This window comes from Carcharodon carcharias, chromosome 14, assembly GCF_017639515.1.
Source record: "Carcharodon carcharias isolate sCarCar2 chromosome 14, sCarCar2.pri, whole genome shotgun sequence".
NCBI classification, from domain to species: domain Eukaryota; kingdom Metazoa; phylum Chordata; class Chondrichthyes; order Lamniformes; family Lamnidae; genus Carcharodon; species Carcharodon carcharias.
Genome location: NC_054480.1, coordinates 134,175,977 through 134,203,649, shown reverse-complemented (window position 1 = coordinate 134,203,649; position 27,673 = coordinate 134,175,977). Strand labels below are relative to the sequence as shown.

The following is a 27,673-nucleotide window of genomic DNA, read 5'->3' as shown; positions in this document are numbered from 1 at the left end:
GAATTTATCAACTTAGCTTTTGGTTTAAAAATGCTCCTTAATTTTTTTATATATCACCTTTAAAAACAAACGCCATGGCCAGAATCTTCAGCCAGGCGAACGGGGGTAGGGCCCACTTGCCGAGGCATAAAACGATGCGCGGTGACGTTGGGCTTGTGTCTTGACGTCACCGCGCGACATTCCGACTTTCAGTTTGGCAGGCGCACATCGTAGTCGGCTGCGTGCCCACCAAACTATCAAAAGCCTATTAAGGTCTTTTAAAAACTAATTAAACCACTTAACATAGCTGCCCGTCCAACCTTAAGGTTGGTGGACAGGTGAAGAGCCCATGCGGCCTTCGCATGATTTATAAGTGAAATGAAAATTTTCATTAAAATTCATAGACATGTCCCAGCTCATGTGACACTTTCACATGAGGGAACATGTCCTAATTTTTTTTTTCTTTATTAAAATTTTTGAAACTCAAACTAATATATCTGAGGCAGCTCTGTGCCAACTCAGCCTACACCCCCCCACCCCCCCACCCTCCCCCACAACTTGCACAGGGAGCGCTCAGCGCTTCTGGGTAAGCATCACGCTGGGCGGGCCTTAACTGGCCTACCCACGTAAAATAGTGGCACGCAGCTGATCTCGAGCGGCAATCGGCTCGCCCGCGTCACTCCCGCCCAACCCCCCCCCACCGACAGGGAGAAAATTCTCCCCCATATTATGAATATAACATTTTGATCAGCTTTACTCTTGATATCTGCCATGCTCAGAATTTTGCCAATGCTGATAGATCTGATAATAGTTTGTTTGTATATGAAATGGTGCCTTGAATGCTGCCTTGTGGGGGTAAAGGAGGAGTAGAAAGTGCTGGATCAAACAGGATTGTTTGACTGGTAACCTACTTTTAAATCTTTTATTCTTCCAAGTACATCTAAATTTGGCATGGACTTCGCTCCAAACTGAATATGCAGTGCTAATTTCCACCCACTTATGGCAGTAAATAGGACATTTGTATCAGCATAAAGCCAATTGGATTTTTGAAGAAAATCTTTGCTCTAATTTTTCCAGTTGTTTAGTCCTGGGCATGACTTACTTAACCTTTAACATGAAGATCCCAAAATGTTGAAACCTTTAGTACCATGTACAATTGATAAGGAATATGTGTGATAATAATTGTGACACCAATGTTAATGAATTAATCTAGTTGACTCTGTCACCATCCAGGGGGACTGGCTACCTAGAAAATTCAGAGCATGAACAAGATTTTTTTTCAGACTATGGTAATAGCCCTTGGAAATCAAATCTTGGCTGGCAAATATTAATGTGGCTCAGCTGCTAAGACTCATGCCTACAAGTTAACAAGTTCTGGATTCAAGTCCTACTCCAGGATTTCAGCTCATATTCCTGATTAACATACTGTACTTACAGCATTATTAGAAGCTTGATGATCGCAGATCCAAAATGAAAGGTTTTAGATGCAGCATTAATTCACTATCCTGTGTATCAGTAGTTCAAGTGGATGTTAAAAATATTCAAATAACAGTGAGTTCTTTCAGTGTCCAGATATTTCATCCCAAACTGACACTACCCAAAAATATGTTCACTCTTTTCTTTGTTGTGGTGTCTAGCTGTATGTAAATGGTTATTGCCTTTGCGTCAATAATAATAGTCACTGCACTTCAAAGCTAAATACGTTAAGTGAAGGCCAAAATTTTAGAATATCTCCTCACCTCCATTCTCTTTTGCTTTCTTCTAACCTGAATCAGCTCAGCTCTTTTCTATTTTGTAGTAGCAATGTGAGCAGTACTAAGATAGCATGTTGATAGCATGGATAAATGTGGTTGTGGGCCTGGCCTGGCTATGGATATTTACTGTTCTATAAGACTATTCAACTAGTCAAGAGCCCGATATGGGAAGCAGGTTGGTCTAGCAAGGTTGAGGAAGGGAAAACTAAACATTTTCAATTGTGTAGTTTTATACTGACTTAGATATTTGGACAGGGGAAGACAAGAAGGAAGAATAAAAATTTAAAACTCCTACAAGACCCAGGATTTCATATCCTAGGATCATAGAAATCGACATTGTGTCCCTACCAGCTGACAAGTAGCCATCAGGCCTAAATGCATTTTCTGGTTCTTGGTTCATTTTCTTGTAGATTATGGCACATCAAGTGCCCATTCTGGTACTTTTTAAATGTTGAGAGTTTCTGCCTTTACCATCTTTTCATGCAGCAGGTTCCAGGTCCAGACGAACCTCCTCGTGAAAAAAATTCCCTTTGAATCCCCTCTAAACCTCCTTCCTTTTACCGTAAATCTAGTCCCCTTGGTTATAGTCCCTTCAACCAAGGAGAACAGAGCCTTCCTATCTAATCTATCTGGACCCCCCAGTATTTTATACACTTCAATTAGGTCTTCCCTCAACTCTGCTTCAGAGAAAACAACCCTAGTCTTATCCAATCTTTCTTGATAACTAAAATTCTCCAGTCCAGGAAACATCCTCATAAATCTCCTCTGTATCCTGTCTTGTGCAATCACATCTTTCCTACAGTGCAGTGCCCAGAACTGCATGCAACACTCCAGCTGTGGCTAACTAGTATTTTATAAAGTTCCACCACAACCTTCCAGGTTTTATATTCTATACCTTGTCTATTAAAGGCAAGTATTCTGTTTAGCTTCTTGCCTACCTCATCTACCTCAGGGATCTGTGGACATTTACTCCTAGTCCTTCTATTTCACTACACTCCTCAATATCCTAACATTTATTGTGTATTTCCTTGCCTTGTTAGCTTTCTCCAAATGCATTACTTCACTTATCCAGATTGATAGAGTAACAAAACTCACAGAATCTTCTGCTTTTGCCGGTGGCAAGCTTGGAGGCAGGAAGGGCATTTAATTAGGCAGGGTGGTGGCATACCTGAACCCTGCCACCTTCCCACCTTCGTCATAATTAAGTTCTGGGCAGGAAGACCCATGGTCGACCTTCCCTAGCTGCTGCCAACTGAAGTTCTTAAATGGCTAATAAATGACCACTTAAGGACCTCATCCTACCACCACTGGTATTAACCCAGCTGCAGGTGGGCCTGTTGCCATGCGGCTTGCACAGCAGCTAAAACCATGCGGCCAGCTTGTCACTTCCTGCGAGGAGGTGGGTCCTTCCATTAAAGGCATTGCCAATCCCCCGCACCCCTCTCCCCGCAACTCCCATCCTATGAAATCCCACCCCCATGTTACTTAGCTGTGGCCTGAGTTGTTCAGCAATCTTAGGACTCTGGTGTCTGTCCTTCCAGCAGGAGCCATGGCTACCCCAGTGGTGCTGTTGAGCACAAGAGCTGCAGGCCTCTGATTGGATGGTGGCTCTCTGTAGGCGAGGTGTTTGCCCCTGGGGTTTTGATTCCAGGGGAAGACCCGCTGCTGAGGGCATGGAATATGTGTGATAATAATTGTTAATGAATTAATCTAGTTGACTCTGTCACCATCCAGAGACATGTGGTTCAGTGGGCATTCCTGACAAGAGGTAGTGCGAGTCTCTCATTGGCTCTCTAGCCGACAGGCAGGACTCCTGACGCCTCTACAAGATTCTGCCCTGAGTGACTAAATGAGTAGAATAGCAACTACCGGTAGAAGTTCCTGACTACCTAAAGCATTGTAAAGCCAAGTACAGAACTTATCTTTAGTCCCTGTCTCAGAGTATCATAAGGATATGCCCCATTAGCTTTGAAAATATGACTTCTCAACTTTCAATGGACTGGAAATTTTGCAACTTGAAATGAGACAGAACAAGCTACTTTAAAATGCAAGGCCACCTCCAAGGTGAAGGTGGAAAAGCAAACAACACACCCTCAGGGGGGTGTGAAGAGATGGACCTTTCCGATAATTCAAAGATTCATCGAAACTTATCACTGTCTAAGGAAGAGACATTAAAATGCAAAGTGCTGAATATTGAAACAATGGCTGCCACAGACAGACCCACTTAAAAGCTCTTGGAAATACAGAATGGGTGAAGTATAACAGGCCAAGCTATGCTATTGCAGAGAGATTGCAAGTGACACAGGAAGTATCAAGGAAGTTTTCTGCAGAGGAAATAGGCTGAAAAGCTGCACTGACTCCCTCTATCTCTTTTGGAAAAAGTGTGTGTCACCCAGTTTGCAAAATCAGCTATCGATGAACTGAAATCTTGTAATAATTGCAACTCCTTCTACGTATATATACGTATATACATCTGACCGCATCCAAGAAACCAGGGGAAGAATTTTTCCCCCGTTGTGGGGGGGGGGGGGGGGGGGGGGGGAAGTTCATAGTGGGCATGTGCAGATGCGCCTCCGATCAACGCCCTCAATTGGGAGCGCACTGCCATTTTAAGTGGGCGGGCCAGTTAAGGCCCACCCAGCGTGACGTCCGCTAGGAAGCGCTACATGCTCCCTGTACAGGTGGGGGGGGGGGGAGGGGGGGGGATTCCCTAAGTTGGGAATGCGCTCTTTTGTGCATGCGCGCGAAAGAGTGCACTCATCTCCCGGAGGCTAAGTGCTGCCTCAGGGAGATCAGTGCCAAATTCAAAAATGTGAAGAAGATTGACAGTAAAATTTTCCCTGACATGTCCCCTCATGTGACACTGTCACATGGGTTGGGTCATGTCCATCACTTTCAATACAACTTTTATTCAATTTTTAAAAACCTACATGAAACCTCACCCCGCCCATGGATGAGGTTTCATGCTTTTTCTGAAGCCCGCCAGGGCTCCTGGCCTGCCCACCAACCTTAAGGGCAGGTCCTTTAAGTTTTTAAATGGCCTCAATAGGCTGCTGACAGGTCGGCGGGCGCACAGCTGATTCGGCTGCGCCCCCGCCCACCTGAAAATTTAAATGATGCAGGGTGACGTCGGGAGTTCTGCCTGCATCATTTTACGCGTCCTGCTCACCGAACTCAATATCCTCCCCCAGCTAACCTAAATTGGTCGCAATGATTAAAATCTATGCCTCAAGGAAAATCAAAGGTACTTAAATATATATTCTTTTAAATTTTTATATTGGACTCTAACTTCCCTTATTTCTGATACCTGTGCATGTGTGTGATATTGTATTTTGATTACCTTTTTCCTTAGTGTTTAGTGGTTATTAAATTTGTTCTTTCTTTAACTCAAGAAAACCTTGTTTGATTGGCTGCTTATTGTTCACTGCATTTGAATTCAGAAAAGGCATATCCTCATGAAAAAGAAACTTAAACTTTGTTGTGATCAATCAAGGAGGTTGAAAAGAGGGGAGTCAGTTCACTCCTTCTCACCTGGTCACGCACAGGGGAAACAGCAAAATGTGTTTCTCACTTCAAACTGCCATCTGTTCCAGTCTCATTTAGGCTGACTCCAAATTTGAAGAACTCTTATTCTGCACAGGCTGTCTGGGAATCTGACACAGAGATAGTCTATACTTCAGCATGCTCAGATCATAAGACTATTCTGTTTTGTGATATAAGCACATTTATGTACTGAAGCAACTCGGTATTTTTAGCATGCCACAAGAGACAGTTACTGTCCTGACAGTTGATTGCAAGACCTTGCTATGTTGTCTGTTCAAAGTTTGGGTCCCTAATGCTTGCAATTGCCACTGATGGCACAAGACCTGCAATTGCTGACACCCCAGAGCAGTAAAGTAACTTTAGTATTAGTTTAAGACCACTCAAAGCTGTCACTTACAGTTTTCTGCAGGACTTTTGCAGCATATTGTTTCTGGGTTCTCTTTTCTTGACATCTGTACACAACAGATGTGGCACCCCTATGAGAGAGAGAAAAGGCAGAAGAAAATAATCCCAAACCACTAAGAATCATTCTGCAGCCTTATTATCATGCAGCATTGTTTTCTTTGTTCAATCAAAGTTTATTAGCAATCCTGCAGGATGAAATACATATCCACTTTTCATCTGACAGGACAGGGACCAACATTCTTCCTGTTTGAGCTCCAGAGACAAAAGGAAAAGAAAGCCAATATTTTCATCCAGTTCTTGAAAAGTGAAATCCATTCTGTCATTTATTACAGAGTTAGAACCCATATTATTATCACTCACCCCACTGGAAAAACATGTTTGTTAACTATTCATCAACTAAAATTTGAAAAACACAATTTTCCAATGTTGCCGTATTTAGAGATTCTTTATAAAGAATCCTTCCAACGGATTGGAATTTTGTTATGTAACATTCAATAAATAATGATTGATGTGTTTGAATTAAATTCTTTTGTAAACTATTTTAAAGGAGATTTTAAGTCTTTTGAAAAGAAATTCATACAAATGAATTCACAGGTTCATTTCCATTGTACAGTGCTAATTCAAGCTTTGACGTTGATGATTGTAAGAAAATTATGTCAGGATTGTAAGATAACACTGATGATTGTAAGAAAACTCTGGAAAACCAAATTATACACTTAACGATAGCAAACAAAGTTTAAATCGAGTTCAGTTCAAGAAGTGGGGTCTGACATAATATCAACCACTTTTCATTATTTTCTTCTCTTCCTGTGAGGAAGCACTTTAGCTCCAGATGTCCATCAAAAACTGGGAGCTCAATATATACCCAATTTCCTACACCCCTCAATTTTTTTCATCTCACCCAGCCTGAAGGCACTAAATTTGTTCCACAGGTACTGGAAGTGCTCAAATACTTATCCCAGAGTCCATTTTCACAATGAATGTCAGTAAGCTAAAAGCAAAATATTGCGGATGGTGGAAATCTGAAATAAGAACAGAAAATGCTGGAAAAGCTCAATAGGTCTGCCAGCATCTGTGGAGAGAGAAACAGAGTTAAGTTTCAAGTCCAAGATGACTCTACTTTGGAACTGGAGAGAGGTAGGTTTTATGCTGTTGAGAAAGGGGGGCAGGGGAGGTGGAGCAAAATAGAAGGTCAGGGATGGGTTTAGAGGGCAGAAGAGATTAAATGACAAAGATGTGATGGAACACAAGACAAAGTGAGTGGAAATGATAGTACTGAGGTCTAAAGCTTTGGTCCAGAGTCAGTGTTAATAGCAGAATAAAGGTCAGTACTGTCTGAAAGCAAAATAGCAGAATGTGTTAATAGCAGGAAAAGGGTCAGTGCTGTCTGAAAACAAAAACATGAGAACAAGATACAGACTGGTACTTGGGGGAAAAAAAATTCAAAATGGAGGACAGAGTTCATGATCTGAAGTTGTCGGACTCAATGTTGAGTTCAGAAGGCTGTAATATGCCTAATCAGAAGATGAAGTGGTGTTCCTCCAGCTTGCACTGGGCTTCACTGGAACACTGTAACAGGTCAAGGACAGAAATGTGAGCATGAGAGCAAGGTGATGGATTGAAATGGCAAATGACCAGAAGGTCCAGGTCATGTTTGTGCTCAGAGCGAAGATGTTCCAAAAAGCGTTCACCCAAACTGCACTTTGTCTTGCCAACTTAGAGGAGATCACACTGTGAGCAACAAATACAGTAGACTAAGTTGAAAGAATTGCAAATGAATCGCTGCTTCACCTGGAAGGAGTGTTTTGGCCCTTGAACGATGAGGAAGGGTGAGGTAAAGGGCAGGTATTACACCTCCTGCGATTGCCTGACAAAGTGCCATGGGAAGGGTTGTTGGAGATGATAGAGAAGTGGACCAGGGTGCCATGGAAGACCGGTCCCTTCGGTATACTGACAGGGGAGGTGAGGGGACATAAGAACATAAGAAATAGGAGCAGGAATAGGCCATTTGGCCCCTCAAGCCTACCCCACTATTCAATAAGATCATGGCTGATATGCCCCAGGCCTCAGTTCCTCATAGCCTTCAATGCCCCGATATTTTAAAAATCTATCTACCGCCTTTTTAAATACTTTCAGTGATCTAGCCTCCACAACTCTCTGAGAATTCCAGACATTCACTACCTTCACATCTCAGTTTTAAATGAGTGTCCCCTTATTCTGTAGCTATGTACCCTAGTTCGAGACTCCCCCACTATAGGAAACATCTTCTCGACATCTACCCTGTCAAGCCCCCTCAGAATCTTGTACGTTTCAATAAGATCACCCCCCGTTCTTCTAAACTCTAATGAATAAAGGCCTAACCTGTTTAGCCATTCTTGATAAGTCAACCGCATCATCCAAGGAATCAGTTTAGTGAATCTCTTTTGAACTGCCTCCAATGCCAGTATATCCTTTCTTAAATACGGGGACCAAAACTGTACATAGTACTCCAGGTGTGGCGTCACCAACACCCTGTACAGTTGTAACAAGACTTCCCTATTTTTAAACTCCAAACCCCTAGCAATACAGGTCAAAATTCCATTTGCCTTCTTAATTACTAGCTGCACCTGCATGCTAACCTTTTGTGTTTCATGCACAAGAACACCCAAACCTCTATGTACTGCACTTTTTTTGGAGTTTCTCTCCATTTAAATAATAATCTGCCTTTTGATTTTTCTGCACATGACTGCACACTTTCCTACATTAAACTCCATCTGCCAAATTTTTTCCCACTCACTCAACCTGTCTATAACCCCTTGCAGATTCCTTATGTCCTCCTCGCAACATGTCCTTCCAACTATTTTTGTACCATCAGCAAATACATTACACTCTGCCCCCTCTTCCAAGTCATTAATAAAGATAGTAAATAATTGAGGCCCTAGGAATGATCCTTGTGGCACTCCACTAGTTACGTCTTTTGAACCTGAAAAAGACCCATTAATTCCGACTCTGTCTTCTGTGTGTTAACCAATCCTCAATCCATGCTAATACATTATCCCCAATACCATGAGCTCTTACCTTGTGCAATAACCTTTTATGTGACACCTTATCGAGTGCCTTACGGAAGTCCAAGTACACTACATCTACCGGTTCCCCTTTATCAACTTTGCTTGTTATATCCTCAAAGAACTCTAGTAAATTTGTCAAACATGGGGCAGGATCTTCTGGTCGGCGAGCAGGGACAGGGCCCGCTCGCCGACACGTAAAATGACGCGGGATGATTTCGGGTAGAACTCCCAACGTCACCCTGCGCCATTTCCATTTTCAGATTGGTGGGGGAAGCAGCCGAGTCAGCTGTGTGCCCACCGACTTGTCAACGGCCAATTGAGGCCATTGAAAAACTAATTAAGGTAATTAATGGAAGGTTGGATGGACAGGCCAGACACCCTGGCAGGCTTCGGAAAAAGCATGAAACCTCATCCACAGGTGGGATGAGGTTTCATGAGAGTCTTTAAATTTTTATCAAATCTTTCGATAAAAGTTATGGACGTATCCCAACTCATGTGACAGTGTCACATGAGGGGACATGTCAGGGAAATTTTTTTATCATTTCTATTAAAAATTTTAATTCTGAGTTGATCTCCCTGAGGCAGCACTTAGCCTCAGGGAGATCAGTGCGCTTCCACGCGCGCATGCACAAAACAGCGCAGACCCAGCTGAGGGAATCCCCCTCTGCCCGCACAGGGAGCGCAAAGCACTTCCTGGCAGACGTCACTCTGGGCAGGCCTTAATTGGCCCACCCACATAAAATGGTGGCGTGCCCCCAATCGAGGGCGCCGATCGGAGGCGCGCCTGCCCGCCTGCATACACTCCTGCACCTCCCCCCCAAAGGTGGGGAAAATCTTTCCCATGATTTCCCTTTCACAAAACCATGTTGACTCTGTTTGATTGCGTTAAGCTTTTCTAAATGTCCTGCTGTTTCTTCCTTAATAATGGACTCTAGTATTTTCCCAACGACAGATGTTAGGCTGACTGGCCTACAGGTTTCCTGCTTTTTGTCTCTCTCCCTTCTTGAACAGGGGCGTCATATTAGCGGTTTTCCAATCTGCTGGGACCCTCCCAGGATCCAATGAGTTCTGGAATATTTCGACCAATGCCTCCATTATATCTGCATTCACTTCCTTTAAAACCCTTGGATGCAAGCCATCAGGTCCTGGTGACCTTTGTGCCTTTAGTCCCATTAGTTTCTCAAATACTTTGTCCCTCATGATAGAGACTGTTACAAGATCTTTCCTCTCATTAGCTTCTTGTTTATCTGACATCTTTGGGATGTTTATAGTGTCCTCCACAGTGAAGACCGATGCAAAATATCAGTTAAATTATCTGCCATTTCCCTGTTCCCCATTATCAATTCTCCAATAACATCGTTCAAGGGTCCCATGCTCACTTTAGCTACTCTCTTTTTATATACCCATAGAAGCTCTTGCTGTTTGTTTTTATATTTCTTGCCAATTTACTTTCATAATCAATTTTCTCCCTCTTTATTAGCTTTTTAGTCATCCACTGCTGGTTCCTAAAAATTTCCAGTCCTCTGGTTTTCACTGCTTTGTATGCCTTAGTTTTTGAGTGGATACTCTCCTTGACTGCTTTTGTTAACCACGGATGGTTTATCCTTCTCATCAAGTCCTTCTTTTTGACTGGGATAAATTTTTGCTGAACATTATGAAATATCTGCTTAAATATCTGCCACTGCTCAGCCACTGACCTTCCCCTTAGTCTATTTCCCCAGCCTGCTTTAGACAATTCTTTCTTCACACCTCTGTAATTGCCCTTATTTAAGTTGAGGACACCGGTTTGAGACCTGAGTTGCTCGCCCTCAAACTGAATTTGAAATTCTACCATGTTGTGATCACTACCCGCTGGAGGATCCTTAACCATGAGATCTCTATTAATCCTACCTTATTACACATTACTAGATCTAAAATAGCCTGTTCCCGGGTAGGTTTTGCAACGTATTGCTCTAAGAAACAATCCCTGATGCACTCTACAAGTTTGTCTTCCATGTTAACCCTGCCAATTTGAGTTGTCCAGTCAACATGCAGATTAAAATCACCTATGACAATTGTAGCGCCCTTCTTACACACCTCCATTATTTCCTGGTTTATGCTTTGTTCTACAACGAGGCAACTCTTCGGGGGTCTATAGACGACTCCCATTCATGACTTCTTCCCCTTGCTATTCCTTATTTCCACGCAAACTGATTCCACATCACGGTCAAATACACCTATATCACTACTCACCAACACACTGATACCTTCATTTATCAACAAAGCTACCACACCTCCTTTTCCTTTTTTCCTATTTTTCCGGAACTTCAAATACCCTTGAATATTGAGTTGAAGATATGTTTGATGGTGGCATAATGTTGGAGTTGTTGGAAATGGTGGATGATGATCCATTGAATATGGAGGTTGGTGGGGTGGAAAGTGAGGACAAACCCTATTGTTGTTCTGGGAGGGAGGGGAAGGGGTGAAGGAAGTGCAGGAAATGGGTTGGACACGGTTGAGGGCCCTGTCAACCATGGTGGGAGGGAATCCTTGCCTGAGGGAAAAGGAAAAAATGTCAGAAGCATCATTGTGGAAAGTAGCATCATCAGGATAGATAAGACAGAGATAGAGAAACTGGGAGAATGGAATGGAGTCCTGACAGGAAGCAGGGTGTGAGGAGGTGAAGTTAAGGTAGCTGTATGAGTCGGGGGCAGGTAATGAATATTGGTAGTTTATCATCAGAAATGGAGACAGAGAATTCAAGGAAGGGAAGGGAAATGTCGGAGATGGACCATGTGAAGGTGAGAGGGGTGGAAATTGGAATCGAAATTAATGAATTTTTCCAGTTTTCAGATGAGTACGAAGCGGCAGCAATACAATCGTCAATGTACCGGAAAAAGAGTTGTGGGAGGAGGCCTGGGTAGGACTTGAATAAGGAATATTCCACATACCCCACAAAGAGACAGGCATAATTAGGGCCCATTAGGACCCTTGGCCACACTATTTATTTGGAGGAAGTGAGACAAGTTAAATGAGAAATTGTCCAGTTAGGGCAGTTAGTTGGGGGGCCAGGGGGTGGGGGTGGGGTGGGGGGGAGTGGGGGGGGGGTGTTGTGGTGGAGGTCGGTCATTGGGTGGGGGGAGAGAAGTGAAGGGGGGTTGTGTGGTTGTAAGGACAAGCAAGCAGTGATAGAAGCAGATCATCAAAAGATGTAACAGACAAAAGAACACATAGGTGTTGAAGTTGATATTATCTAAACGAATGTGCTAATTAAGAATGGATGGTAGGGCACTCAAAGTATAGCTCTAGTGGGGGTGGGGGGAGCATAAATGATTTTAAAATATTTTAAAATAATGGAAATAGGTGGGAAAAGAAAAATCTATATAATTTATCGGAAAAAACAGAAGGAAGGGGGGAAGAAACAGAAAGGGGGGGTGGGGATAGAGGAGGGAGTTCAAGACCTAAAGTTGTTGAATTCAATATTCAGTCCGGAAGGCTGTAAAGTGCCTAGTCGGAAGATGCGGTGCTGTTCCCCCAATTTGCGTTGGGCTTCACTGGAACAATGCAGCAAGCCAAGGACAGACATGTGGGTAAGAGAGCAGGGTGGAGTGTTAAAATGGCAAGCGACAGGGAGGTCTGGGTCATTCTTGCAGACAGACCCAAGGTGTTCTGCAAAGCGGTCGCCCAGTCTGCGTTTGGTCTCTCCAATGTAGAGGAGACCGCATTGGGAGCAATGAATGCAATAGACTAAGTTGGGGGAAATGCAAGTGAAATGCTGCTTCACTTGAAAGGAGTGTTTGGGCTCTTGGACAGTGAGGAGAGAGGAAGTGAAGGGGCAGGTGTTGCATCTTTTGCGTGGGCATGGGGAGGTGCCGTAGGTGGGGGAACGATCCCCATGGAATGCCACCGGTGGCCGGGGGGGTGTGTGTGAAGGGAAGATGTGTTTGGTGGTGGCATCATGCTGGAGTTGGCGGAAATGGCAGAGGATGATCCTTTGAATGCGGAGGCTGGTGGGGTGATAAGTGAAGATATGGGGGACCCTATCATGTTTCTGGGAGGGAGGAGAAGGCGTGAAGGCGGATGCACAGGAGATGGGCCGGAAACGGTTGAGGTCCCTGTCAACGACCGTGGGTGGAAAACCTTGGTTAAGGAAGAAGGAGACATGTCAGAGGAACTGTTTTTGAAGGTAGCATCATCAGAACAGATGCGACGGAGGCGAAGGAACTGAGAGAATGGGATGGAGTCCTTACAGGAAGCGGGGTGTGAGGAGCTGTAGTCGAGGTAGCTGTGGGAGTCGGTAGGCTTGTAATGGATATTGGTGGACAGTCTGGCACCAGAAATTGAGACAGAGAGGTCAAGGAAGGGAAGGGAAGTGTCAGAGATGGACCATGTGAAAATGATGGAGAGGTGGGGTGATAAGTGAAGATATGGGGGACCCTATCATGTTTCTGGGAGGGAGGAGAAGGCGTGAAGGCGGATGCACAGGAGATGGGCCGGACACGGTTGAGGTCCCTGTCAACGCCCGTGGGTGGAAAACCTCGGTTAAGGAAGAAGGAGACATGTCAGAGGAACTGTTTTTGAAGGTAGCATCATCAGAACAGATGCAACGGAGGCGAAGGAACTGAGAGAATGGGATGGAGTCCTTACAGGAAGCGGGGTGTGAGGAGCTGTAGTCGAGGTAGCTGTAGGAGTCGGTAGGCTTGTAATGGATATTGGTGGACAGTCTGGCACCAGAAATTGAGACAGAGAGGTCAAGGAAGGGAAGGGAAGTGTCAGAGATGGACCATGTGAAAATGATGGAGAGGTGGACCATGTGAAAATGATGGAGGGGACCCTTCAGTCTGTCCGCAAGAATGACCCAGACCTCCCAGTCGCTTGCCATTTTAACACTCCACCCTGCTCTCTTGCCCACATGTCTGTCCTTGGCTTGCTGCATTGTTCCAGTGGAGCTCAACGCAAACTGGAGGAACAACACCTCATCTACCGACTAGGCACTTTACAGTCTTCCGGACTGAATATTGAATTCAACAACTTTAGATCTTGAACTCCCTCCTCCATCCCCACTGCCTTTCCGTTTCTTCCCCCTCCCTTTTGTTTTTTCCAATAATTTATATAGTTTTTTTTTCTTTTCCCACCTATTTCCATTATTTTTAAATCTATACCTTTTATGTCCTTTTAGTCTTATTTCACCCCATCCCCCACTAGAGCTGTACCTTGCGTGTCCTGCCATCCATTCTTAATTAGCACATTCTTTTAGATAATATCACCACCTTCAACACTTCTTTGTTCTTTTGTCTGTGACATCTTTTGATTATCTGCTCCTATCACTGCTTGCTTGTCCCTACAACCACCACCCCCCACTTCTCTCCCCCCACACCCCCACCTTAAACCAGCTTATATTTCACCCCTCCTATTTTTACTTAGTTCTGTTGAAGGGTCATGAGGACTCGAAACATCAACTTTGTTCCTCTCCGCCGATGCTGCCAGACCTGCTGAGTTTTTCCAGGTAATTCTGTTTTTGTTTTGCATTTCCAGCATCCGCGGATTTTTGTTTTTATCTCTGTATTTAAAAACCGTATTTCAGCTCCTGCTTTGTTAGAAAAAGCACACCGTGGGATTTCTATCCCTCTTTTTAAAAGGGGTTAGAATATGGAGAAAATGAAAACAGCAATGGAATGGACCTGTGTAATGTGTGATGGGTTTTACAGAGCAGGAGGGTAGGAAGAAAGTGGGGGTTCTATCTTTGGGGGGGCTGCCCCCACATGCGCAAAGGGCACCCCCCGAAGATAGCACCCCTCTTTCCTACTCACACTTTAACTGTTTTTTTTAAAACAGTCTGTCCTCGTTCCCACTGGACTAACTGTACTATGATATGGAAAATGTAATATTGGGGTCAGTTGGCTTGTTAAGAAGCTCAGTTGATCCTTGATTAGTTTTTTAAACATGGTGGGCAGGCTGTGGATTTCGACACCCCTCCCCCCCCCGCCCCCCCCGCTGTCCCCGTATTATGGGGGTGAAATCAAGGGTGGGCAGGAAGTTGGTGGGATGGACAACTGCCCTATTTTATGTGCCCCAATCCCTGCAGTAAACATGCCCGGTGGGGGCACGTAAAATCCAGCTGATGATGGCTAAACATTTGGCAGCATAATACGAGCATAAAAAGGACTTAGGCACTTCAGAAGCTGTATTTACCTGAGTAATGTGTTATGTGAGCTTAGCATTATTAGTTAGGCCTTAGGAGTTGGCTGAAAAAACTTATATATGTTAGCTATCTTGTTTAGACAATCCATGTAATTTAGAAGAATGGATGACCCGTAGAAGGTTAGTGAGTGCATAAAGACTAATTCAACTTAAGTTATATTGATCAAACGGTTCATCAATTGCAGTCACCTGCAATTGAACTTACTGCTGTATTATGTAATTAAAACTAATTTAGAACTCGGTTTGTAAGCCCTTTCAAACCTAAAAGAAGTATAAACATGGGCAACTGAGATTTGAGGTTTCTGATCAAAAATGGTGACACAGATTTCAAACCTATTTAAAGACGTGAGCCTTGAAATTGTACTTGCATTGACCTCCTTATATTGGAGCCTGTGAGGAAGCTGAATGGAGTCTCAGGGTATTTGGGGACTGCACCCCCATTCTTCAATAGCAGATGCAGGTGTCAGATTATTCAGCTGCAAAGGGCAGATGAGGATTGGAGATATGTCAGTCTGTGCAAATAAGGTGTTCTCTCGATGATGTTGCAAACTTGTGGCTCCGGGTGGGAATAATCACTGCAATGGGCACAATCTGAGTTACACCAGAATCAGGCTGTGTGGATTTTTGGGATTTCATTAACAGACTGTATCCCTACAAAATTAATTTTGATTATGTACAGCTGAAGAGGATGGGTTGCTGCCAAACAATACTGAGCCTTTCTGCTCAGTGATAAGAAAGAAGTAGCTCATGGGATGAAGTGTGCAATCAACTGTTGTACAAGGCTCATCAAGGATACTAATTAACTGTGTGGTCCCATGAGTAGGACTAGCTAGTTCTCCAAAATATTATGGCTAAATTTAATCTTTATGGTCTCTGTATTCATGTTGTTCTTTATCTAAGTTGGGACAGCTTAAACAAATGACGATGGGCCATTCTGTAGAACTGGATCAAGCAGAATGTAATTTAGTGTGGAACTATATGAAAATCAGAGGAAGTGTCAAAGACAGAGAAACAATGAGGAGGAAGAAAGACAGGTAATGAGAGACAGAGAGGGCGGAATCTTTCAGTCCTGCCAGCAGCGGGAAGCTTGGTGGGTGTGGGAAATAAATTTGACGTGAGGCCAAAAATCAGTTTCCCAGCATTGGGATATATATTAGAAATTCTGTTCTCAGGAATTTAAAGTTGGGTCGAGCTTCCCAATGAGCAATGTTGGGAAGCCCTTTTGCATGTATTAGAATGTCATGCATGCTCATTAAAAGGTCCCCTCACCAGGATTACGTTCCCCCTCCAAATTAAGTACCCTGCCAGTCAGAAATTAGAACGTTCGCGTATGACTGTATGTAAGTGGCATGCACCTGCGAGACTGACTTCTTCCACCACTTTGAGGTGAAGAGATGTTGCTTTGGCCTTTTTGGGGACCACTCACAACTTGATTCACATTATTTGCCGGTAGGACAAGCTGCTCTTAGGCTAGACACGGGAAGCAGGCAAAGGGTGGGAGTTGGGGCAGGGTGAAGCGAAAGCTGGACATGGAAGGCAGGCTAAGGGTGGAAGAGGGGGTAGGGTAAGGTAGAAGGGTGGAGTAGATGCTGGACATGGGAGGCAGGCAAAGGTGGAAAGGGGGTGCAGGTCTAGGGTGAAGCAGAGGCTGGACACAGGAGACAGGTGAAGGAGGCAAGGAAGAGAGGCTGTCTGGAAACAAACAGACTGTCTGGGGCAGGGAGGGAGGCAGCAAGGGAATGCCAGAGTCCAGTGGGATGGAGGGAAAGGTCTTTCTTCTTGGGTCTGGGGTTCCGGTGGCTGGGTGGGGGTGGGGGGGCTTCTGGGCAAGGATGCATGGAGAGAGATGTCCTAGAAGTCGGCACTGGTGCTGTTGATGCTGGGGCGCTGGGGGTTGAACTAAGGTACTGGGCCACAGAGGGAACAGTCATAGTGAGGTGGGGGGAATGGAATGTGGTAGGGCAGCAGGTCCAGGGTTATGTAAGGTAGTTGAATGTTTCATGGGGGCAGTCATGGAAGTGCACAGTACAGGTGGCTCACATAACAGGAGGGGTCAGGCTGGGCATGGGGATGGTAATAGGTGTATGCTCTGAGGGTAGGGAAAGAATGTGCAGGTGGATAGTAACAGTTGCAAGTACAGAGGGTTGTGGAGCGAGTCCCAAAGGCAACACACACCATTTTTCAATTCTCAACAATGCAACACAGTCGATATAAAACTGCGGTACCTCGAAATGGGGAGTTGGTTTTTTTGGGTGGATAGGGTCAGCATGTTTGGTTGACTGAAGTGACTCCCTAATAATCATGAAGCAACTGGATGACAACCATCCTCAGTTGTGTCCTCCTCTCTATAAGTCCACATGGCAGCAGGTTTGTTCCCAACACATGGATCCCATAACATCGAGGTCCCCAGGAGGCCTGGAGCTGCCGTTCGTTCTGTGTGATATGCCATCTGCTGCTGTCAGAGGTAGGGGTGAAAGCAGGGAGTGGGATGAATGCCTCCAAGGGGCAAGGCTGCTGGATGGCAGCAAATTCCCGACTCAAAAACTCCATCTTCCCATGAATGGTCATAGATGACAAGGTTAGTCATTCTATGCGGCCAAGGCAATGGTCTGTCTACAGAGTCTCAAGGGTAATGGAGGCAAGCTGAATAGTGTCAGGGTGAACGGCGGTGTCCTTGCACATGGATTTCATCACCCTAGTCAAAGAGCACAGTCTCCATGTAGAGTCATGTATGAACGGGAGGAACACCCATCTCTGGTCCTTCAGGATGTCCCTCACCTGGAAAGGGTACGCTGGGGATGCCATGATGAAACAGAAGGCATAGCATTGGCTTGGTGGCTCTGAGATGGAGGCAAACCTGTAAAGAATATACTCACTATATTTATTACTTCAATTCATTCATAGATCCACTGAGGCCTATATGCTGTAGGCTCCAGGCTACCTGTTGTGAGTTGGTACAGGGCCAGGAGGAGCAACAGCCTGAGCAGCAAGAGGGCGACCTTAAGAAGGTCAGGATCCTGGCGAACAGGGTTCACTGCAACGGTGAGGATTGGCCAGACCACACATACATCACAAGTGGTGCAGCTATCTACAGATGAGCGAAAGGCAATGCTTGGAGACATGTTAGAATGTCCCAGAATGTGGTTGCACACATCTACTTGCTTCTCCACGACAATCTGCAGCCGCAAGGATTTGGTGGGAATTCCACGTTGATGGCATTGAAGGTCACTACTGCCTTAAACTTCTTTGCCAGTGGCTCCTTCCCGGGCTTCACTGGGGACCTGTACAGTGTCTCCCAGTCAGCGACACAGAAGCGCATACTGGAGGTGACAGATGCCCTGTTGAGGAGAGCACACCAATTTGTCCAATTGCACCTAGATCCTGAAAGCTAGACCATTGGGATTTGCAGCAATATCAGATTTTGTGCAAATGCAGGGTGCTACTGACTGCACACTTGTGGACTTGAGCGCTCCCTGACAACAGCCAATCACATTCATCAATAGAGAAAGATTCTACTCTTTGAATGTGAAGCTCATACATGATCACAGAAGGCAAATCCTGCATATCAGTTCCTATCGAGCTCTCACGACACCTACATTCTTATCCACTCCCAGGTGCACAGATTTTTGAAGGACCTCGGTGATTGCAGGGCTGACTCTTGGGGACAAGGGATACCCTCAGAAGACCTGGCTGATGACACCAGTTCGCTGTCCGCAGAATGCTGCTGAGGAGAGTTATAATGATGCATATGCCTCCACCAGGTCCATGACTGAGCAAATGGTAGGCCTCCTAAAGATGAGGTTCAGATGTTTGGACCGCTCAAGTGGGACCCTTCAATACTCAGCACAGAGTGTGTCCTGGATCATTGTTGTCTGCTGTGCCCTGCACAACCTAGCGCTACAAAGGGGGGATGTCTTGTCTGCGGGAGATGTGGAGGACGGAGATGCCTCCTCCAATAATGAGGATAGTGAAGTGGATGGAGCTGATGAGGGCCAGGATGTCACTGAATCACATGCAGAGACCATAGCAGGGGTGCAACGCAGCAGACAGCCCCATTTGATCTGATAGCTACCAGATTCCAAGCAGAGTAAGATGTCGACACGTTTCCTTAACCTTTTGATTTTCAATCCTCTGCTGGCTGGAAGGCCTCAGCTCCTTTTTGGCTATAGACATTATACTTTTCTCTAATCTACCTTGCTTTATGATAGCTGAATTAAATTGCACTAGTTACTGTCTATCTTGCTGGTGGTTTGATCTTTTGCATGCGCCAAATTATGCTAATATGCAGAGCTCTGGCACTAAATGCATGCATTAGAACCTGCAAGCACTCTGTTCTCCCGTGACCTCTGGTATCTGTAAGTAGAATTGTGATTTTTCCCATACCCTCACAAAGTCTGTATGTGTGGCAACTTGGAAGCAATATCAAATCTAACCTCAGCAGGGATGCACACATGTCATCCTCACACCTGCTCCCAAAGGGGGGCCAAACTTGGCAGAGAGCTCTTTCAGGCAAATCCAGATAGATGGATCCAAAGGGAGGAGCAGCATAAGAATGCCATTTGGCCCCTCGAGTTCGCTCCTCCATGCAGACTGATCAAGGAATATCATTTTCCTGCTTCGCGATCGCCACTCACTCATAGTAAATCCATATCCCTTGACATCATTATCGTGCTGAAAAGTTTCAAGGTTACTTTGGAGTCCACTTACCGAGAGTACCTCTGAGTTGCAACCACTCCAGACCCTCCAACTGCAGAGACTACTACAAGTCTTCATCCCAGATGGCCTTAGCATTAATGCGAGACTGATCCATCATTGTGGACACCTCAGCCAAGGTCATCTTTCCTGCCTGGACCCTGTAGAGGCCTGTTAGAGCTGCTGATACTTCACATGGATAGCCTCACAGTCCTTGGCACGGTCCAGCACACAGGCCTATTCTACCCTCTCTCTCACCTCATGCGCTAAGACCCTGTCCAATGCACTTAGATTGCAAATCCTTTATGCGAGGTCCACTGCACTCTTGCTAAGAAGATGAACAAGCCAAACAAATCTCCATGTGAGATCTAACAAAGAATTCAGTCAACTGCACACACACACCTTTTAAATCCTAAACTTAAATCGTTCCTGCAGTTAAGGCTAACTTGCCCATTGCCTCTTTACCTGCAACCTTCACCTGTATGTTAGCTCAAAATGACAGGCAAGTAGGACAGCCTCTGGTTTTCCACTGTTAAGAAGACAGTGTAGAGCTCCACTCTTTCAGCCCTGAAACTGCATCTACAGTGTTCCTTGCCACTCACATAGCAGATTTCATTCCCCTTGAGTACTTGTGACATCCACCCAAACCTCACCTCGGCAACAGCAACAGGAGATGCAATGACCTCGCTGAACACATTTTCAGAGGTCAGAAAATGCTGCGTTACAACTAATGGCTTGCATGATGCATGGCCAGGCTGCACACTCACAAATGATGGCCAGTGCTTAATCATGCACATGTGGGATTATTGAGTAATGACTATGTTGATGATGTGAGAGAAATGAGTCTATAGAAGTTCATTATTGCACACTGATAGGGGCCCAAATTCTGCATCCTTAAATGCCCGCGACCAGTGAAGCAACTAGCAGCAAAATGGAATCCAGGAAATTTCCAAGAAGTGCCAGTGAACATATATTTACAAGTGCCAAAACTATGTACATCCATGCCAACTGCGTGCCTTCAATACTTTTTAGTCTTTTGTAGCCTACCGCTACATCTAGGTGCAGTCCCAATATCCGCAGCTGAGGTGGAAGCAGCCTGCTGACTGCTGTGCCTTGTTGACGTTGATGAGTTTGGCGGGTGTCCTCTGATAGTCCGAGGCCTAGAGAGCCCCGACCTGCTAAGGTCTCCTGCTCAGTTGTAGATGCACCCTTCTCAGCCTGACTTGCTAGAGATGATGCGTCACCGGGCAGAGGGAAGGTGGAGTGGCACGGGACCTTTTAAGTGTCCTGGGAAGAAGTCCCCGGGGTGCTTGGCTGACTGATGGTGTCTGATGGCACCTCCCAGACTCCTTGAGGAGAAGGGGCACCTGGAGGAACGTCGAGGTGCCCCATCCCCCTCTCACCTACCCACAGCCACACTACACCATTGGCTAGAGCAATACAAAGGAGGTCCAAGTGCATATCCAGCAGCCACTGTGCTGGATCTGGATCTCCATGGCAGCCGCCACCCTTTCCATGGAGGCAGCCAAGTGCTCACATACTGAAGCCACAACATCAGTCAGAACATGAACAGACTCCTCCAGCCTTCGGTCCAGTCCGCGCATAGCCTCTGGAAACTCTGCCTGATGTTGTCCTGCCAATCTCTGCATCTCCAACTTGTCTCTTTGAGCTGAGTCCAGAGGCTTACCATCTGTATGAGGCTGAGCAGGGGCCTGGTCTCCAGCAGTCCTCCAACTGTTGACAGACCTCGGCTGTCACTTCCTCTGCCAGCTGTGGATCCATGTCAGTGATGTGCTCACCAGATTGTGACCCCGGGCCTACTCGAGGATGCAGACCCACTGAGATGACTATCTGCGCTGATGGAGGGTACAGGTGAACGTCTTAACCATACACCCTCTGAGGCTTCTGAAGCATCCTCCTCAGGGGTGGGATTGGACATGGTGCTCTGGCTGGTCTCCCTTGTTGGCCCCTCTCTTTTTTTGCTGTTACCTGGAATAGAGAAAAGAGAGATTTAGTTATTGACTAAGCAGGCTCCTTAATTAAAGCAATGTGTTAACTCTGTGGGTGTAGCTGACAACCCAGGACGAAAAAACAGTAAAAACTGAGAAATAAGGATACTGGTCCAAATTGCTTTTTTCTTTCTGGGAACTGCAGACTAGAGGCATCTTCACTGGCTTCCTGGACAGTCCTTTCTCATCTTCAGCACAGGCATGGTCCTACTCCTCCCCGGCTAGCTTGACAGCCTGTTCCTAAAAAGAGGTGAGGACTTGAATGTCCGGAATTCTGGGACCACTCCTGCTTGTTGTGGGCATTCTTCTCCTGCAGAAAGACAACGATTGATTGCCATCCCACTAGTTGCAGGAGCAGCTCAGGAACTTGCATGCTTACGGCAGCACACTTAGCTCTCCCCCGTAAATGATTAAGAAGCAAGATGTCCTTCAACTGATATAAGAATAAGAGCATTAAGTGGCTGGCACACATTCAGTGCAGATGTCCCATCCGCTGGCAAGTGCTGCAACCCAAACTCCTGTCTGACATCCCTGGGCACTCGCATGCTTAGACTGCCTGATGCCCCTATGTGTGTAAGTTTGCAATCAGAGTTGATGGTGCAGAGCGTAGCTGATAATTCATCCTCTTCTGACATAGCTGGGTGTTTCTAGCTGGGCCCCACAGGTACTAACCTCCTGCGATCTCCGTCCAGACCCCTGTGGTCAGTCGGGAGGGCCTCCTGCTGCCATCCCGGGGAAACAGCACCTCCCGTCTTTCCTGGACAGCCTGGGGGAGAGTCTCCAGGGAGGCTTGGCTGAATGGTGGGGCCAGATGTTGTTTCTTCTATGGGACATTAAGGACAGCCAGACTGAAGCTCCTGGCCTGCAGTGAGTGAATAGCTGCCCGGGTGCCCTTTAAATTTGGTGTCCGGACCTTCAACCCATAAAGCAAAGGCGACTTCCTGCCCATCCCTGCAATGTGATTCGGTGAGTTATGCTTGGACACATAGGTAATGGGCTGACCAGAGCAAGATTGCCTCCCAGCAGAAATCATTTTGATTTCCACTCCTGCCACCGAATTTAGATTCCAGAGTGGAAGATTCTGGTCAGAGAAACTGAAGGAATGGTAAAAAGAGAGTTTAAAAGAGAAAATTAAAAAGAGAGAATGAAGCACTCATTAGTACAGGGCTGGCCTAGGCTTTGTCTTTGTAGGTCTCATCAATGTATATCGTGAAATATCAGGAGAACATACAAAGTGTAATCCATGTTGTCATTAATTAGCATTGTTGACACTCGTAATTCTTTGCTTAGGATTTATCTATCAATGAGGCAATTATGCTAGTTATAGCCTTTACCACACCTCCAAGCTGACAACATTCAAACAAAACAAACTAGGAAGTCACAGAGTCATTTATGGCACAGAAAGAGGACATTCAGCTCATTGAGTCCTTGCGGGCTCACCGCAGAGCAATCCAGTCAGTCCCACTCTCCTGCTTGGTTTCTGTAACCCAGCAGGTTAATTTCCTTCAAGTGCCCATCGAATTTCCTTTTGAAATTGTTGCTTGTTTCTGCTTCCACCACCCTAATAGACAGTGAGTTCCCAGTCGTTACCACTTGCTGTATAAGAAAGTTCATCCTCACATTCTCCCTTGCCCAAAATGTCAAATCTGTACCCCCTAGTCTTTGTACCATCAACTATTGAGAAGAGTTTTTCGTTAAATAAAAACAGAAAATGCTGGAAATAATCAGCAGGTCTGGCAGCATCTGTGGAGAGTGAAACAGAGTTAATAATTCAGGCTAAATATCACTCTTTTTCAGTTTTGAGAGTTCCAAGAGCCTTCAGTTTCAGGAACTTTGTTAAGGGTAAGTAATGAAGGCCGACTGGAAAAATCCCAGTCAGACTCTGTTACTTACCCTTAACAAGGCTCTTAATAAGCCCAACTGCCTGCTCATCTCATTAGCATGAGTGGTTTTGCCAAGTCCAAACCCATGTTGGCAAAAATGGCTGACATCGGGAAAAGGGTTGGGAAACCGTCATGCTGCTGGCCTTGAAATTTTCAGGCCCCATCCACCTCTGTTCCTGACCTCTGCAGGGCACAAAAATTCAGACCTATGTCTCTGTCCTCATTTCATTCAACAATGATTTCCTGGGGCTTTCTCATGGGACACTACTGGATCTGCATTTGTAGTAGCTGTAGGGTTTACATTGGTAGTGACAGACTGCACACTCCTGGCTTCCCAGCTCATATTCTTTTGGCAGCATCCACCAGTCACCCAGTGACAGCAGGCATTATCAAAGGTCTATGGGCCCCAGGGCAATGCTGAAGACATTTGGGTAAGTGTTAAATCTTCATTTTAAGCCTTACTAGGATGTTTGCAAACAATTAGGGTTTTCAGGTACTGATCATCAGTAGCCACAAGGTCCCAATATCACTGTCTGACATCTCTCAGGAACGCATCTGTTTTCGAAGAGTTAAAGACAGTCAGCGGGCAAGTCCGTAGGTGTGCAATGTCCTCTACATACTTGCCATGTACCTCAGGCGTGCTGAGCCTATCAGGCACATAAAGAAGAAAATAGACCATTTTAAGTGCAAATAGGACTGACTTGCCTGGGCTTTAAGGACCAGGATGCCAGAGGTAAGCCTACAAGTGACCTAAGGATCACAGTTTGTGTACCCCTGCATCAGCATTAAAGAATGATTTTGGTCCTGTCAAACACAGTGGTCTAGGAATTTGGGTGTGCATGCAGTGAGGCATGTTGGAGAGAAGATGCAAGGAATTATTCCTGTGCCTGAATGGTGAAGTACATCCTATGTTGGGCCATAGGCCCTGTTACCATTAGGCTGGCAAGCTGCGGACACTAACAGGCAGCTTGCTGGTGAAATGGGATGGAAGATCATGCTGCTGTAACAGTAGCAACACTGGTCCCTTATTTGCTTATTTGTTTGTGTTTCACACATGGACAATGCACACCATTTTTTGGCCTTTAGGACTATGGCAGGCTTGTGATGAATGTGTGTTTCCTCTATACCATATTGAAGGCTAAGGAGCCGTTTAGCATCCGACAAACTGGAGCTGTGCAGCCGGATTTCTAGGCCGACCTTTGTGTGGTTTCTTAAACAAACAGTTGCAGATAACGCCTTTTAAAGCCTCGGTCATCATGAATGTTCAGCAATCAAAATTTAGATTTAGCCTGGGTATTATCTATAAGCAGATTTGAACATGATTTAGTAAAAACAAATCAACAGCAAACAATGTCTTAGGCTGGATAATATCTTGCAAGAGAATCATGAGGGAGGTTAAATAAGGGCACTGTGGGATTAGTGATTAAATAATGCCTTCTGGACATTCAGTCTTTTTGCTGAAAGCTCTTTTGGTACTTATGTTTTATTATCAACTGAAAAGCCATCTGGAAAACAAAATTAATAAAAAAGAGAAAAACAAGATAGTTAATTCTTATGCTTCTGGGAATTATAAAATACATGATTTAATTTTGCTCTCTCTTGCACTAAAATTTCAAAACTTATTTGAGTCAACTTGGCTTAATTCAAAGCACTCTTGCCTGCCAGTGACAAACAATGGATTCCAGCTCTACTCCTGAAGTTGAGCACAATCTGGACTGATGCTATGGGTAAGGTGAAAACCAAGGTCCTGTTCTGGTTGTTCAGGTGGGTGTTAGGTACAGAGTCCTCAGAAGGTTGTAGTACTGGAGGAGGTTAAACAAATGGTGTGTGGCAAGGCCATTCGGGGATCTGAAAATAAGGATGAGAATTTTAAATCTATGGCACTACCAGAAGTCAGCTAGCAAAAGGTAATGGGTAAATGGGATTTGGTGTGAGTTAGGTTATGTGAGCAGCAGAGCTTTGGATGAATTGGAGTTTACAGAGGGTGAAAGGTAGAGAGCATAGGAATAGTTGAATCTGGACACTTCACGGTCCCTTAGTGCAAGCTCCAGAAGCCTTAGGCAAGGCAGAAATTCCACATCATAGGTCACCACCCACTTTTTATCTATTTTATTCCTGGGAACTTAACGTTACAAATACAATGTGCTGTGCCTCCCAAAGCCTACTAAGTGAGGTGGTATCCATTGCAATGGATATTTTGAATCTGACATCTCTTGAACACATTTTACCTGTAGAGATGAATTGAAGGGGTGCCCCTGCCCACAATCCACTTATATGTTGCTTCATTGAAAGTACTGGTGAAGGAAAAGACGGCAATTAAAGGGGGAGCAATCATTAACTAAATGCCACAAAAATGTCCCAAAGACCACAATGCCATTTGCCTGGACAGAGATGGCTGAAAAAGCCATCAACATAATTCCCAGGACATGGTTTCAAAGCAGTAAGTGGTTTAATGACCTCAAAAAATCAGCAAACATGAGTACAGATTTTCACCTCTCCACTGCTCTCAACGTTCCTGTCACCCCTCCCCCACCACTCTCAACAATTCATTCCCTTTTATCACACCCCATAGCATACAATCACAAGGGCACACTGCAAAAGCCTTTCTCATTCCAAATTTCTTTTTTGCTGTGTTTACACCACACAAAATTGCCATTCTCTTCTCACATCCTAGCATTTTCACAATCGCCAGTACTCCCAGCAATTCTTCCTCACTTTACATGCCACACATTATCCTTCATATTCATTACCGCTCCACTTTTATTCCATCTTGCTTCTTCTCCCTCAACACATGCAATATTTGCCAAGCCTCCATGTCTCTACTGATCTTTTCAATAGCCACTAACTCTCACCCTCTCTTTCTGCAGGATAATACTGTGCATAATGTCAAGGGGAGGAACAAGCTAGGGGGAGGAATCTCCAACATTGTCACCCCCACCAAACAGCAGGACTCCAGTCACTTGGATAGAAACATCGGAAGAAGAGAAGCCAACGGCTTACATCAGTTATAAAAACAGAAAATGCTGGAAAAGCTCAGGAGGTCTAACAGCATTTGTGGGGCAAAAAACAGAGTTAATGTTTCAAGTCCGTATGACTATGCTTCAGAGCCATACGGACTCGAAACGTTAACTCTGTTTCTCTCTCCATAGATGCTGCCAGACCTGCTGAATTTTTCCAGAATTTTCTGTTTTTATTTCAGATTTCCAGCATCCGCAGTATTTTGCTTTTATCTTAGGGCTTACCTCAGTTGTCAATTACAATCTATCATCCATCTCAGCAAATATGCAGCATGTTTCACAATTTCAAGCTATTCTCAAGTTTATCAACTCCAATATCTGGCTTCCTTCTGCCATCCTAATTCTTGCCCATTTTTTTCTTTCTCCTGGTCACAGCAGCAAAAGCAGAAGACATCTCAGAGAAGAACAATGCTCCAGTAGATGCATCTCTCACTCACTCCATCTCTCCAAGGCACCAATTCAGACATTGGCACTCTGGAAAACAGGGTTAAAATTGGGCCATAAGTCATTGCAGCTGGTTCTTTCCTCTCCTTCGATGGCTTTCAACCATCTACAGCACAGAAACAGACCATTCAGTCGATGCCAGTGTTTATGCTTCATTCCTTCGACTCTGCTTAACTCAATTTATCTATGTAACTTTCCATCCATTTTTCCCAGTTGTGCCATTTTCTTCTGTTGCAGTGTTAAGACTTTCAGGATCATGAGGTCCTAATCTGATAGAAATCCCAATGTGATAGAAAGCATTGACACTCACTGTGGGACATCTCTTCTTGCCAATCTTTTGAAGGTACTAACAAACTTCATTTACCCTTTTATTTTGGGATCGTTTTGGCAATTTCTTTCCAGTTTCATGGCACTCACACTTCAATATTTAATGCAGGCAATGGCAGCCCCAGCTGCTAGGCAGGCAGCTAGTGGGAGCCCAGCGACTCCTCTTTTGGGGAAGCCCTGCTAGAATTAAGTGCCTCCTAGGCGGCAGAAGTCCCCCCCTCCCCCAGCCGGTCCAAGAGCTGCAAGCCAATCGGAGGCCAGCAGCCGTGCATTGCAGGCAGCACCACTGTGGTAGAGGTCACTGTTGTCGGTAATGCAGGGAGAGGGCTAGGATTGACAAAGGACCCAGGACACAGCTGAGTGAGGGCAGGATGAGTTCACAGGGAAGGGCTC

General features: G+C 45.2%; 1 protein-coding gene across 1 annotated transcript in view; it reads right to left on the bottom strand.

Moving 5' to 3' along the window:
* LOC121287288 (calcium/calmodulin-dependent protein kinase type IV-like) overlaps positions 1-27,673 on the bottom strand; it is a 182,334-nt gene that overhangs the window by 97,218 nt on the left and 57,443 nt on the right. Inside the window, exon 2 of the mRNA XM_041205024.1 lies at positions 5,674-5,752. Within this exon, the coding sequence (XP_041060958.1) occupies positions 5,674-5,752 (79 nt within the window). The remainder of the gene's footprint in view (positions 1-5,673; positions 5,753-27,673) is intronic.